General features: G+C 43.2%; 1 protein-coding gene across 5 annotated transcripts in view; it reads left to right on the plus strand.

Moving 5' to 3' along the window:
• LOC114771749 (paraspeckle component 1-like) overlaps nucleotides 1–15238 on the plus strand; it is a 35341-nt gene that overhangs the window by 18051 nt on the left and 2052 nt on the right. Inside the window, exons 7-9 of one of the 5 annotated variants that reach the window (XR_003743872.1) lie at nucleotides 7269–7343; nucleotides 7880–7932; nucleotides 9221–9375. Coding sequence is in view for 4 of the 5 variants with exons in the window: in XM_028965088.1 (XP_028820921.1) it covers nucleotides 968–1413 (446 nt within the window). In the remaining variant the exon portion in view is untranslated. Of the gene's footprint in view, nucleotides 1–967; nucleotides 3621–7268; nucleotides 7495–7879; nucleotides 7933–9220; nucleotides 9376–15238 lie in introns of those variants that run through there. The other 4 variants (XM_028965089.1, XM_028965088.1, XM_028965090.1 and 1 more) reach the window with 4 other exon arrangements.

Here is a 15238-nt window from a genome sequence, read left to right on the forward strand (position 1 = left end):
AAATAAAAGGATTGCATTCATGGTTTGAGTCCTAGTGAACCAGTACTGATCACTTCATTGATTGTAACGTGGAAGCACGTTGTAAGTCGCTCTGGATAAGGGCGTCTATATTTATTAAAAAATCTGTTTAGTTTGGAGTGGTTATGCGAACAGTATCGAACAAACATTGTGTATCACAATGACAATCACTTAACTTTCACTTTGTTTCATCGGTGAGGCAGTCATACGGTCACTGTTGGACATAGCCAAATGTTGATTGAAAATTTTTTTTTTTGGACCGGAAATGCATTTTTACCTGCTGAAACAATTTGATAAAATTGGTAAAACAAATTTCACTATTTCATAGAGACTGTGCAATGTTAATGGCGTCTTCTCATTGCTCATTTTCTGTTTAACTGTACCAGTGGAGAAAGATCCGACTGTACCCAATATGCTCCAGTGCAGGAATTGGTTTCTGCTGTAACTTTCCAGATTAAATGTATGTCTGTGGAAAGAACCTCTACTGGGCTCTTGTCAAATTTACCATGCATGCCTGAATGTGTGTGTGTGTGTGTGTGTGTGTGTGTGTGTGTGTGTGTGTGTGTGTTAGAGATATAAAGAGAGTGAATGACTATGCCGTAGCTCTATTGGCATAAAAATAGCTATAGAAATCATATCACTTGAAGAATATGACATGAAGGCCATGAATCGCAATACGAATTGCTTGTAGCCTTTTCTTTTTCCTTTTTTTGCGGCCAGCTTGACTTCCACACATCATGTGTTGCTGATATTCTGGTTCTTTTTGTATAATTATTTTCTGCTTGTATCTAGAAGGTATGATTATATGTGCAGTCCCAAAATGTATTGGAAGGAAAAGTCTTGAGAGTTTATTTAGCCAAGATGATGCAACGTCCTCACATAGACTGTCCAGCTTGTCCCGATGATGCTAGACTGCCCATTCAGTGCAACCATGCGTTGTCTCGCGTAGATACTTATAACGCTGGTGCTCCAGCCGGTGGCAACCAGGGTCCCTCTCAAATGATGGGTATGGGAATGACTGGCCGGGGTGGAGCCATGGGGCCTGAGGGAGCCACAAATATGGGAACTCCAATGATGCCTGATAACGGAGCCATGGTAATGTATTGTTTGTTCTTTTGTTTGTCACCTTTCAACCTGTGTTTGATTATTTTTTATTACCTTGTTGCTGAGTGGCAGCCTCTCCTCCAAACTTTTCCTGTCTCTTTCCTTCCTATCTCCTCTTCCTCTCCAGCTTTATATTGTTGTTTAAGCAACATTACAATTGGACATTATGGGCTTTTCAATTTTTGTCCTACAGCACTCTGTCAGTCCTTCAATTTGTACGAACTAAATACAGTACAAACATTTGGATGTGCTTACTACCTTTTTATAATAACATTTTACAATCCAAAGTAATGATGGGAACAATGCGAGGATTATGTTGAATGGTTTAGCATATCATCAGATCATGGCAGTTGTCTGGACCTTAGTAGGTACCGTTTGGTGATGCAATTTCACAATTAGTTGATTATGCCCTGAGTTTAATCTTAATTAGTCTTGCCTAATTTACATTTTTAATAAAATCAAAGCAAACATAAATGCTGGCAGAGTATTCAATAAAGATGACATTTTACAGTTCATGAACAAGATTCATAGATGTGATGGCTCTGCCATGAGAGACGTTTACAGTGATGTTCCAGAAGAAATCTCAGAGCTATTGAATGTTGTCTAACCCTTAATGCCATACTCTATGCCATACTAGGTCAAATGTTCTGAATGAAATATGTGCATATTATGTCTAAGTATCCGTTTTGTACTATAATGCCTTATTTCATTCGAAGAACACTGAATTTCATAGGAATAGCATGTTTTTGTTAATATTTGTATTGATAAAGCAAATGTTAACAGAAACATCTATGTTCCCTCTTGTTGATCGTGTTCCACCACTCACGTGTATTTTTCATCGGTGGGATGCACCAAAGGTTGAGAACTGTATGTTTAAACAACATCACCATTATTTTCTGGTCTACAAAAGGCCGGTTTTCTCAAAACTGCGGGGTGTCATTCGGGTCAACAAGGTAATTAATGTATTTCCGACAAGCATATTGAAATATTACTTGCAGTTGAAAAGCAATTATAATTTGCTTTATACTTAATGCATTATCTGTCTTAGATATGATGTGGATGTAAAAGTACATTTCCAACCTTATAAGCTTCCAATAAGGTAGCTGCATAAATGTGCACACCCTTTACCTAATATTTAGTCGAAGCACTTCTTGGTTTAATTCCAGATGTACGTCTTTACTTGTTAATCTGCACTGGCATCTTCAGGTCACCTCATAGGTTTTCTTTTGGATTTATGTCTGGGTTCGAGAGCTATGTGGTCCACCGTGGGTATGGACTTCTTTTGGTGGCGCTTTGTTGAATTTCTGACCAGGTTTAGCCAGGCCTGGACGATTCTTTGTAAGAAAAGGCCTTCCATGTTTCAGCCGTGAGATCCCGCCCTGTAAACTGAGTAAATGGCAGAGGAGCTTTACTAAGACAACTGAACGTTACTGAATGTTAAAGGGTTAGGGTTAGACTGAATGCTGTAATTAAATCAAAAGGTGCTTCGTTTTTCCCGTATCTAAAACAGGGGTGTGTACTCTTTGTATGTCCACTGTATGTGATAATTCATAAAAATGCCAGTGGTGTGTAGACATGCTGGAAAGCTGGCTGGTGTTAATCTATCTTTAAGGAGCAGAAATAAATCAGAAACCATTTACAGTCGTTCTAGCATGTATATTCCACTGTTGTAAGTAGAAAACATGTTCTAATTGAATGATTCCTCTCTTTTTCCCTTTTGGCCGTGGTGATGATGACTCCACTGCTTTTCACATTTTTCATCTTGGTGCCAAATCCGTTGTTGAACTGAACTTACCACGGACTTTGATGTTGGGGGTAAATACCACCGTGCTCTTTGGCTGTTGTAACTTGGACCACGCAACGTAGCGCAACGAGAGATACCCTCATGGTGGTCCTCCTCAGATGAGCTCCCCTATGGGCGGCCGTCCGGGAGTCGACTCCCCGCAGCAGCAGCAGCAGCAGCAGCCTGTGGTTGGTGGGGCGGGTCCCCTGGCAGGCGTGGCTGGACCTGGGGCTTTTGGGAGGGGCAACCCAGGTGGGGGCAACTTTGAAGGCCCCAATAACAAGCGACGGAGGTTCTGACTTCTTTTTTTTTCTTCTTTTTATATTTGTGTAAACTATGGCTGTCTAGTCCTGCCGTACCTGAACACCTCCATTCTAGCATTATAGGATTCCTTTCACACTTCCTGTTGTCTGGCTCCCTTACATTTACTTTTTGGTTCTACATAAAATGTGATTAACATCGGGCTCTGCTCATGCTAGTTGTATAATGTGACAATGCACTCGAACGCAGCCCTTCAGAACCAAGATAAAGCTGCGTTCCCCCCCGACGAGAGACTGCTTGCTCTGTACCATTTTATTCTGTCTTTGCTTAATCACACCTTTAGTGATGTATGAATAGATGTGTGTAAGTTGTGTACCTGCATGGTTTTCTTTCAGTGACTTTACTTTTTGCATTCTGTTATAGAACAGATGTTAATAAAATGATTTAAAATGTATTTATTTGGCTGCCAGGAAGCGTTTAAATCCACGTGGAGCGCAGCATGAATCAGATCGACGTACGGGGAGTGTGTATTTGGAACATCCAGATCTGTAGACTAGCAGATCGAATGAACAACCATTGAAGGCGTTTCCACCCCAGAGCGGTTCTTCTTCAGAACCGGCCTGTCATCAAGTCCCCCGGACAAGAGTCTTACTCAGGGCTGCATTGGTTGTGTGTGTGTGTGTGTGTGTGTGTGTGTGTGTGTGTGTGTGTGTGTGTGTGTGTGTGTGTGTGTGTGTTATGACTTTATTGTCATTGCACTGAAGCAGAATTGTACATGTGCAACAGAATTGTGGGGCAACTTCACGGTGCAATCAGACAGATACAGACGACGGTAGTCAGTGGCATACAGACAGCAATGCAGACGTTGTACACATTATACACGATGGAAACTCTAGACGACAATGGCGCACAGTTTACAGGTCAGTATTGGAGCAAAAGTGTGTGTGTGTGTGAGAGAGAGAGAGAGAAATGTTGTCCCCATTAAAAAGTTCCCAGAGTCCCTGGGGTGGAAACTTTATCACAGGTTGACAAAATCAAGGTTGTGAAAGTGTCTGGAGCCTAAAAGAGTCCAGTTGTTTCAAAATGAAAATCATTCCAAATTCCATTTCAGTGTTCCAAAGCCAGGCTCTCATGTAGAAGAATAATTAAAATAAAATGCGTAAAAAAAGATGCTTCACACAAAATAAAATGATTCTGAATCAGCAATAGTTTTTACAATAATTTATTTGCATCAATATTTTTCAGGTCTGTGTAACCAGTCACTGCATTTGCAGCATGAATTTCCTCTGCATCTCAGTAGGTTTCAGTCAGGTATTGAAATTAGGGCCTTTTGAAATTGTGTTAAAGGTTCTGACATGATTTTTTTTTCTTTTTTTTCTGCATTTATATATCGGTCTTTTTGGTCCCCCAATACTGTATCTGAAGTCTCTTTCTGAAATTCAGCCTGGGTTTTTCCAGAAAAAAGAAAATGAACCCGCTGGTTCTTGTGACTGAACAAAAAAAAATAATTTGTGCTCTTTTTTTTTTTTTTTTATCCAATAACTGAGCAACTGCGATGCTTCACACGTTTGGAAGCCATGACGGTCGGTGAAGATCATGTTTTAGGGGAGGGGCGGGAAAAGCATGTGAAACGGGAGGTAACCTTTCCCCTTATGACGTCATAAGGGGACAAATTCCAGATCCGACCGTCTGAGATGCAGCTCTCTGAACGGTGAAGCAGAACGACCAAAACACTCTTTACACCCACTGCCATTTCTAGCCACTGCAGGACCATAGACAGACCAGGGGAACTCATATTATTGTTAAATCATCTCACAAAGTGACATTTTCATGATCGGGGACCTTTTACTGTAGATCATGTGTTTCCACTTCATAACAGTAGGCTGTAAGTTTACTGCTGTACACCACTAACTCACACACAACAGCATGAAGCCGTTTGATGGCGTTGACTGGTGAGCTGTGGACAGTGATCATCATTTGCACCCCTTCTTATGACCTTTTGCTGTTTGATATTGATTAAATATCATATTTTGGTTCATATAGATTTTCTTTAGACCGCATTGCATAAATCCTGTATGGCGGCTGTGCATTTTATTTCATGTTTTTGCGCCTGTTTACATATTTGAAAAGAAGTGAACGTTGCAGAACATCCTAATGCTAATTTTACAAGAACCCTTGTGGACTGAAAGCTGCTTCGCGCCAGAAGGACACGGCAGAGAACCCAGGTAATATGCAGATGGGGTGTGGCTTGTCAAAATCATCTTGATTTTGTCCAGTGGACGCTTGTCCCCACCCCAGTTACTGCAGCGCCTGTTGGATGTGTGCCTGTCTGTCTGTTCTTTTTAACCATGATTACCGTCACTACCAGCATCCCGACATGAAGTTCCATTTAAAATATGACCTGTCCTGTTCTTGACTAATTATCAGGTAAGGGGACGGGGGACGCGCTAGTGGTTGGCAGGGAGGGCAGGTGCGGATCCCCCCCCACAGTACTGCACCGGAAGACTACAGGCTTTACTCAGGAACGACGTGCAGGGGCGCATTCAGCATCGGAGGACTGGTTGGAATCTTGGTCGTGTCTGGAAGGACCGGGAACCAGTAGGACCATCCAGATAGCGAAGTCAGAAGAAAAGGGCTCGCAGCAGACGTGACTCTTTGCGGTTGGTCCAGGGTGTGGTCCTCTAGGTGCCCTCTGGTGGGCTCACCACTCTATCAGCCGTGATGAGTAGATGAGTCCTCCATAGCTGTGGTGTGTGTGTGTGGAACCGTGTCTGTAATATGACCCGCTGCTAGATTCTCAGGAAGAAAGTCTGAGACGAGGCGGGCTGGTTATTCTTCACTGAAGCACAGGTTAATGAGAGGAATAAAGTCACACACACACACACACACACACAGGGTTCTTATACCTTCCTGTCTACTGTGTAGGTCTGAACAGGCAGAACATCCAATGGACACATCAGAGCTGAAAAAACAGCAGAACATGAGCTACATAAAAGTAGAAAAAAGGTTTGCTTCTGGCTAAATAGTTTTGAAGGTGGTTTCAGATCATTACATTACATTTACAGCATTTACCAGACGCCCTTACCCAGAGCGACTTACAATCAGTAGTTACAGGGACAGTCCCCCCCTGGAGACACTCAGGGTTAAGTGTCTTGCTCAGGGACACGATGGTAGTAAGTGGGGTTTGAACCTGGGTCTCCTGGTTCACAGGCGAGTGTGTTACCCGCTAGGCTACTACCACCCTACTTCACTGCTGTGTTCTGTGCTTTTTTTAGCATGAATATCTATTTCTTTATAAATTAGTTCTTCTGCTCCCTTTTACAAGTTGTGTGAACTTTTAAATGAACTTTTGGTAAATAAACAGTGTGAAATATGGAGCTACACGCAGGCCGCTTTCTTCTGGAGAACATGTTCAGTTGGTGGAACAGACGTTACTCGGGATTGGGTGTCTGGATTTGTTTGTGCTGAAATTGAGATTCTGGTTTGGATTTCACCCCCTGGTAATAATCCATAAAAACACTGTTAAGAAATAAGATTTCAATGAATAAAAAAGGATTGATGAGTTGTATGATTTTTGAATAATTAATAAAATGTATTTGGAAATATGGCAGTCAGTCCCAATCTCATTTATATCATATATGTATGTATATATATATATATATATATCCTAGGTACCTGTTTTTTATTATATAAATCAGGTTAGTAATGCCCATTGAGACATATTGTATGTGATTTTGGGCTATATAAGAAATAAATGTTGTTGTTGTAGTTTATTAGTTGGATTTGTGAATGAAATTCACATTTTTATATGTTTTTGGTGTGGTTGCTCACATTCCAGGTCATGTTGGAGTGGCTACAGGTTGGACTTTTAATACTTTTGTAAAAAGTATTTTATTATATGTGTATTTGGAGACTGAGGTTCCGTTTGTCTTAATGAATGTTTAACTCTTGGTGTACTGAGCAGCATGTTCAAGGTTCTCTCACCATGAACTTTGCCTTCTGGAGATCTGCTCATTGTACACATGCAGAGTGGAAAGTGACTGGAACATCCAGGGCTCTTTCTTCCTCTGGTCAGATGACACGTCTTGTGTTTCCTTTTCAGGAGAACTTTCCCTTGAAGACCATGTTGCAGAGGTGACCATGCTGGGAAGTTCTTGCTGTGTACACAGACCTCCAGGTAATGTGGACTCGTCTGTTTATAACTGTTGTCCCTGCATATCCAGTAGGTGGCGCTGTTTTATTAATTATTGCCCTGGACAGGTCACCTTCTGACCATCTTCATTATGTTTATACTCCACTGAACTTAATAAAAGTTTCTATTATTTCAAGTTTTTGGTTGTGTGTGTTATTTGGAGCTTTTTAATGAAGTTATGACCACATTATCACATCCGAGCACATCATAGGAATTCCATCAGCCTGGTACTCAAGCATCACATGACAGGACAGGGCAGGACAGGCAGGAGAGAGCACGTCCTCCAGGCCTGGGAAAGATGAGATATAAATGGAGACGTTAAAGGACCTCAGAGCTTCATTAATGAATTTCAGTCATATTCAGTTTGTACTTCTGTTCCCTGAGGAGTGAAACTTGAACTCTGCGTCTGAAACATTCTCCTGATTGTATCTTCTGTCTTGGGACTCGATGTTCTCTTCTGAAATCTAAAAACCAATAGAGACTGTGGGTTTTGTCACCTCTGGCGCTTCTTGTGTGTGTAGGCTTTAATGCCACTGCCTGTCGTCACCTGACGAGTCTGGAGATGTGATACCCGGTAAGTGTCCCGCTTGGCATGAACCCTCCCGTTTACCCTCCGGCTCGTGCTCACATTGTTGAGCTGCGCCGCCTTGCATGGACCTTCTGTTATTAGAAAAGAAATGGGACACCAGCAGCAGAGACGTCCGCAGGATACAGGGGACCCAAGGAGATGGTCCTCAGCGCTGGTTAAGGTCACTTCTGGCCTGACTGCAGGGGACCACGGCCACTAAAGGTCATCAGAGCTGGAGGTGGACGCTCTGCTCCAATTGGAGCTGCTTTTCATTCTTCATTTCAGTTAAATGAGTGCAGAGTTTGTCAGTTCATGTCCTGCATCGATCCACGTCCTAGTAGACACCACTACACCCTAACTTCTACCCCAGTAGAGCAGAAATAGACCACAGCAAGTTCTCAACTTCTCCACATTCTGACCCAGAACTACATGGATGTGTGTGTGATTGTAAAATAAATTGCGCCGCCAGAAATGACAAATTGAAAGATTCGTCCCATTAAATAGGTTGAATTTGATTAATTCTGCTGCAGCTCATCTGACTGTCAAAGCAATAAATATTCTATCTAAAAATAATGTATACCATGCAACTAGGTCAATAATACTGGGACAGAGGAGATGAAGAGGATGGAACTGACAAAGGCTTGGTGAGGAGAACATCTCCAGTGGTAAACAGGCCGAATTTCATCATGTCCACGTCCCCTCTGTCTTGAATAAACAGATGAATATCAGTATTTATACACAAGAGGATTATTCACTCGGCATAAAGTGATTTGATTGTTTGCTGCTGATCGGATTTTACCGTGGACCACATGTCTCGCATGTGACGCTGTGGACGGGTTCTTTCTAAATGTACTAAAATGGCTGATAAGCGTCCCGATCCACTTCTTCAAACCCACATCATCCAGATTCATTTCACACATTTCTTTACCGCGTGCTGCTAGAGTTACAGTATTTACCAGATGTAATTATCCAGAGCGTCTTACAGTCAGTATTTACAGGGACAGTCCTGCTCAGGGACACGTTGGTAGTAATCATTTTAAAAATCATGTTCCATCTGATGTCTGAAATGGAGTTTGAAGGGGGACTGGAACTGACTTGAGTTGCTCTACTGACTGGTCTCAGGCGATGACCCATCGGGTGGAGTCAACAGACAAGCCACACCCCTGATGGACACTGGGGTACCAGGTCCTCTGGCTTCTCATTTCATGTGACTAGTGATCAATTTGCTCAACGCTCATTACTTCGTGTTAATTTACTTTTCCCCTTTTTAAAATTCATTCTTCTTCTTCTTTAGCCAGGCTTGTGACAAACAATGCATTCTGGGAGAAAGCGTACGAGTACGAGGAGAAGAGGCTGATGATGAGCTCTGAATCTGCATGGGCCCAACAGAGTAATGAAGATGTCGGGACGCCTCCTCCCTGCGGGGTATTTTTAGAGGATAATCATGTGATTCACTTACTGCTGCCACAGCTCACAGCTCTGGAAACAAAGGAGAATGTTGTTTTTATGGTGGAACTCCTTTTAACCAAATCCCTTCCTTCTCATATCCCAGCAGTGCCTGGAGTAACCTCATAAATCAGTTTTTTAACGTGACGTGAACATCAGTGTGAGACACTGCAGCACAGCACACGGTGACACGGTGAAACGTGTCCTCTGTATTTAACAGCGTTTATCAGGGAGCAGCGTGTGGGGACGGGACCTTCATCAAGGACGTTTACGAAGGAGAGAGAGAGAGAGATATATATATATATAATTATTTTGGGCAGTGTGTACGCACGTGCGTGTGTAAGTGTTAGATTTGTCTGAAATACTTTTTGAATAAGAGGGTTTTCAACTGCTTTCAAATTGAATATGAAGAGACAGAATATGGACAAAATAGTAAACAATTACAATGGAAATGGGCAGAAGACGTGCACAGTTCACCCAAGACAGACGTGGACGTGCAGCACCCGCTTTCCTGCTGAAATCAGATCAGACCAGGATCAAACCTTCACTTAGTGTTCAAAATTGATCACAAACGCATGTTTGCTGAATATCTATATTTTTATATTTATTTATAGTGGAAAATAAAGTAGGAAATAAGACACGAAGCCTTTCAGGATTTAAAATGTAAAAATTGAACTGAAATATCTGTAGAGTAAAAGATTTGTTCCGGTGCTGCATCTTTAATGAAAATGAAAGTTGTCACTCCCAGACTCCTCCCCTGTGAGATGTACAGTTTATCACGCTCCGTTTTATATGGTTGGAATGACGGCCGGAGCCGCTAGCGACGTGGGCTACCAGGTCCTCTGACTAGTGGTCAATTTGCTCAACACTCATGACTTCATGTTAATTTGGCCGGAGAAGGTTTATCCCCTCGGGGACTCAGGAGATCTCGCCAGAGTTCAGGGAGGGAAAAGAATAAAAATGGGAGCTTGTTGAAACAGATGTCTTCTGTTTTACTGATAATAGTCCAGGTAGAGGAGCGCATCCGAAGTTCTCCAAGATGCATTTCCAACCTGGTCAGCCGGTAAGCGTCCTCTGGACAGCAGGGCAGTTGGGTGGCGGCTCCAGAAGATCTACTGTCTGGGTGCTCATGTAGGTGCATGAGGAAACTCCAGCTAGTACAGAATGCTGCAGCCAGAGTTCTGTTTTCTCTGGTCTTCTGTTAAAGTCCCAGACACAGTGTCAATTATAAAGTCCCTAGTTAGGCTGTCCTAGTTAGGGTACCGGGCCACTGTAGCACCAATATACCACCATAACCACATATTTCAGTATCGGTCGTACAGTGCAACCGTCTGCCGCTGCTTCTGTTTGTTTTTCTCCGAGACACGGAATCAAGCACCCAGACTACTGGCAGACCCCAGTGAAGAGACCAGCAGATAAATCCTGGTTCCTGACAACTGCTTAACAAGGACAAAACATGAAACAAACCAGAGGGTCACCACAGCCACCACCACCATTACAACTACAGCTATAGGGATCTTCAAATGGACCAGTAACATCATTATGGACACGTAATCTAGACCATGACACTGAGTACATTCTGGACTTCTCGCCCTACAACTGTAGGACTTATTATTATATCATCCCCAACCCTGCACTGACACCATTTGCAGGCTCACTCTACCCTGGAAGGGGGTCCCTCTCTCTATCACTCCTTCCCAAAGTTTCTTCCCACCTTTTTATCTCTCCTAGAATTTTTTTGTGTGGAGTTTTTCCTTGTGTGCAGAAGGGTCAAGTGAGTTGTACTGAAATGTACTGTATGTGATTATGGGCTTTAAAAGAAATACATGTTGTTGTGATATTTTCTGTTGTGAGACTGTGAGAATCTGGCTGTATAAAAATGAAAAGTTTTTTTTGGTGATTTCAGTTTCTTCCTATTGAAACACATGATGGATGTGAAACAAGACAGCACAAAGTCCCGGGTTCAAACTCCACTTACTACCACCGTGTCCCTGAGCTGGTGTGTCTCCAGGGGGGACTGTCCCTTCCCTACTGATTGTAGGGCGCTCTGGATAAGGGCGTCTGGTGAACGCTGTAGTTGTGAATGGAACTTTGACTGTGCAATTTGAACCCGCAACCCTTTGATTACGAGTTTGCCTCCAAAGCTGCTGCGTCATGAATAAATTGTGCTGCTAAGATGCTGCGCTCCATCCATACCGGTCACATGAAGACCCTCTCCACACATCTGCTTTCAGTCTGTAAGAGAAGCTCCAGCTTCTGTCCAGGCGGGAATGTCACCGCGCATATTCGGGGGATGAAATACGTGTAGAAATTCGAGGTGAGAACCTTGGTGAGCGCGGACCATCATGTCCCTGTATCGCGACGCAGCGATTTTACGGTTACTTTCAACACCCCCGGTAGAAATGTCTATAAATACGTTAAGACTGTACCGTCAGCGAATAAATCCTCTCCGAGCGCCCGGCTGTGGCCAGTTGTCAAGGCAACCTTCTGTCTGTGTTTGGGTCTGATCTGGATAATTATAGAGTGAAACCAGGGGGCGGGAAGAAACCTCGTGCTGCTATTTCGGTCTCTGGCCAGCGTGCAGTGGGAGGGCGTGGCACCGCCTGCTGAACTCTTCAACAACATGGTTTTTATTAGCCCAGCCTTGGTGTTCCCCACTCCTTCTCCTTCTGGATCATCTGGCAGAGCGCACCAGGCTAGAACTTACATTTGGACTGGAGGCCATGGTCGTCCTCCAGAAACACGACATCAGATTCTGAACTGCAGAAGATGGTTAAAAATCTCCTGTCCTTTGCTGGTCAGGTGTTCATGCAGAAGAAGTGGGGTGGGGGTGAAAACAGCCTTATCTTCCATCAGCACAGTATAATGTTATGGATGCATTTTGCTTAGGGATAGAAGTATTCATCTTGCATTGACAAATCAGCTTCTGGAAGCTTCAATGAGAGAAGCTACACATTCTCTGAAGCCTTCAGAATGTACGTCAGGCTTCAATTACCTTCAATTGTTTAAAATGTCGCATATTCTGTCACATCTACAGTACAGGCCAGAAGTTTGAACACCTTCTCATCCAACGTGTGTTCTTTATCTTCATGACCATTTACGTTGGTAGATTCTCACTGAAGGCATCAAAACTATGAATGAACACATGTGGAGTTCTGGACTTAACAAAAAGTGGAGACGTGACCTCCACAGTCACCGGACCTGAACCCAATCCAGATGGTTTGGGGTGAGCTGGACCCCAACAAGTGCTAAACACCTCTGGGAACTCCTTCAAGACTGTTGGAGAAGCATTTCAGGTGATGACCTCTTGAAGCTCATCGAGAGAACGCCAAGAGTGTGCAAAGCAGTAATCAGAGCAAAGAAACTAGAATATAAAACATGTTTTCACTTATTTCACCTTTTTTTGTTAAGTACAGAACTCCACATGTGTTCATTCATAGTTTTGATGCCTTCAGTGAGAATCTACCAACATAAATGGTCATGAAGATAAAGAACACACGTTGAATGAGAAGGTGTCCAGACTTTTGGCCTGTATGGTACATCATGTTCAGAGTAGTAAATAAAGTAAAGTGAAGTGATTGTCACATGTGATACACAGTGGGCACCATGACAGGCGCCCGGGGAGCAGTGTGTGGGGACGGTGCTTTGCTCAGTGGCACCTTGGCGGATCGGGAATCGAACCGGCAACCTTCTGATTACGGGCCGCTTCCTTAACCGCTAGGCCACCACTGCCCCTAGTAATACAGCTGTTAGCACGTATTGTAGGAACCCCAGTCTAGCCTGTTCTTATCTGCTCTTCTCTGATGAAGAAATGAGCTTCCAACCACCATCAAAACAGAAGGTAGTCATGAAGACTAATCATGTAGGCCAACTACTGTCCTAAACATGATCAGAGATCCACTCTACTGGAACTGACGTGGAGAACAAACTCACGAACTCCATATACTTCTGAACACAATAACCAGTGCCCTTGCCCAAGGCAGCTGCCATCTCTGCAGAAACATCAGACGAGTTTTTCTTTGACTTAATTATTTGAGGTAAGGGGAGACAGTGTCCCCCTCCAAGTCTGGCCTGGTTCACTTCCCTGTAAATCAGTTTCACGCTGCGGCCCACTTTAACTTCCACTCTGGGTTTTGGTGTCAAACCCACTTCACTTTTTAGATAAACTAGGCAGAAAATGTACAAATGATTAAGACAATTTTCAAATGTATTGTGTATATCTGTACAAGTTGAACATTGATGAAAACGTACTTGTTTTTCAGTTGAATCGTACAGATTATAGTCGTGCTGGTGCGACGCATTACATTTCATTACATTTACATTTACAGCATTTGGCAGACGCCCTTATCCAGAGCGACTTACAACGTGCTTTCAAGTTACCATCGATGAAGAGATCACTTCCGGTTCACTAGGACCCCAACTATGAATACATCTATTTTATTCACTCTGTTGTAGATTCTGTACACAAAGTTCGACAACAAGAAAATTACAATTTAATCTAAGTATTCTTTAAAGAGGAAGGTGTTGAGCTGTCGTTTGAAGGTGCTCAGTGACTGAGCTGTTCTGACCTCGAGGGGAAGTTCATTCCACCACCGAGGGGCCAAGATGGAGAAAAGTCTGGATGAATGTTTTCCTTTTACCTTCAGAGATGGAGGGACCAGGCGAGCAGTACTGGAGGCTCGGAGTATACCAGGTGCAGTGCGAGGTGTAATAAGGGCTGTGAGGTAGGATGGTGCTACTCCATGTTTGGCTTTGTAGGCCAGCATCAGTATTTTGAACCTGATGCGTGCAGCTACTGGGAGCCAGTGAAGGGAACGTAGCAGAGGGGTGGTATGGGAGAATTTGGGGAGGTTGAAGATCAGTCGTGCTGCTGCATTTTGTATGAGTTGAAGAGGTCTGATGGTACATAGAGGTAGACCAGCTAGAAGGGAGTTGCAGTAATCCAGTCGTGAGATTACTAAGGACTGAACCAGTAGTTGGGTGGCCTGGGTTGACAGGTAAGGGCGGATTCGTCTGATATTGTAGAGAAGGAATCTACATGAGCGGGAAAAATTGCTGATGTGAGTTGAGAAGGAGAGTTGGTTGTCTATTGTTACCCCAAGGTTGCGGGCTGTTGTAGAAGGAGAGAGCTGTGAGTTGTCCAGGTAAATAGCAAGATCCTGATGTGGTGTAGAATCTGCTGGAATGAATATTAGTTCAGTTTTGGTGGGATTGAGTTGGAGGTGATGGGCTGCCATCCAAGACGAGATGTCGGTTAGACATGCAGAGATTTTGGAAGCAGCATGAAGATCAGAGGGAGGAAAGGAGAAGAGGAGTTGTGTGTCGTCAGCATAGCAGTGGTAGGATAATCACGTTTCAACACGATTGTTCGTGAAAGATGTGGGTGTTAATCTGTAATTCGTACTTGACCCTCCATACTGGAGTAGTATTTCCATATCACGGCGGGGAGATGTTTCAGGCTACTGGTGGCTCTCTGTGTAATTTATGACTGTATATCGTTCCGTAAATCATCTTTCCATGATGCTGGCCACCTGTGGTATTATCACCTGAACCCTTATCTGCTTGTTCACATCAGTTAATAAATTAAATCACATGACGTTGTGCCTTTTTGTTTTACTGAAAAATTGACAGCGACTCTCTGCTTTCTTACTTTTTTCATTGGATGATCTAACAAAATATTAGTCAAACGCAACACAAGTAAACACCAAATGTGTTTTATTATTAAGGTAGAAAACAATCCAAGCCTACATGGCTCAACTTAACAGTGGTTCATCACACTAAAGTCACACCCAGGACCGATTACTCCTGATCTCAATCAAGAAAGCACTTAAATACGGGGTGCAGACCATCAGATCCTCAAAACCTA

The sequence above is a fragment of the Denticeps clupeoides genome, unplaced genomic scaffold (genome assembly GCF_900700375.1).
Source record: "Denticeps clupeoides unplaced genomic scaffold, fDenClu1.1, whole genome shotgun sequence".
In the NCBI taxonomy this organism is placed as follows: domain Eukaryota; kingdom Metazoa; phylum Chordata; class Actinopteri; order Clupeiformes; family Denticipitidae; genus Denticeps; species Denticeps clupeoides.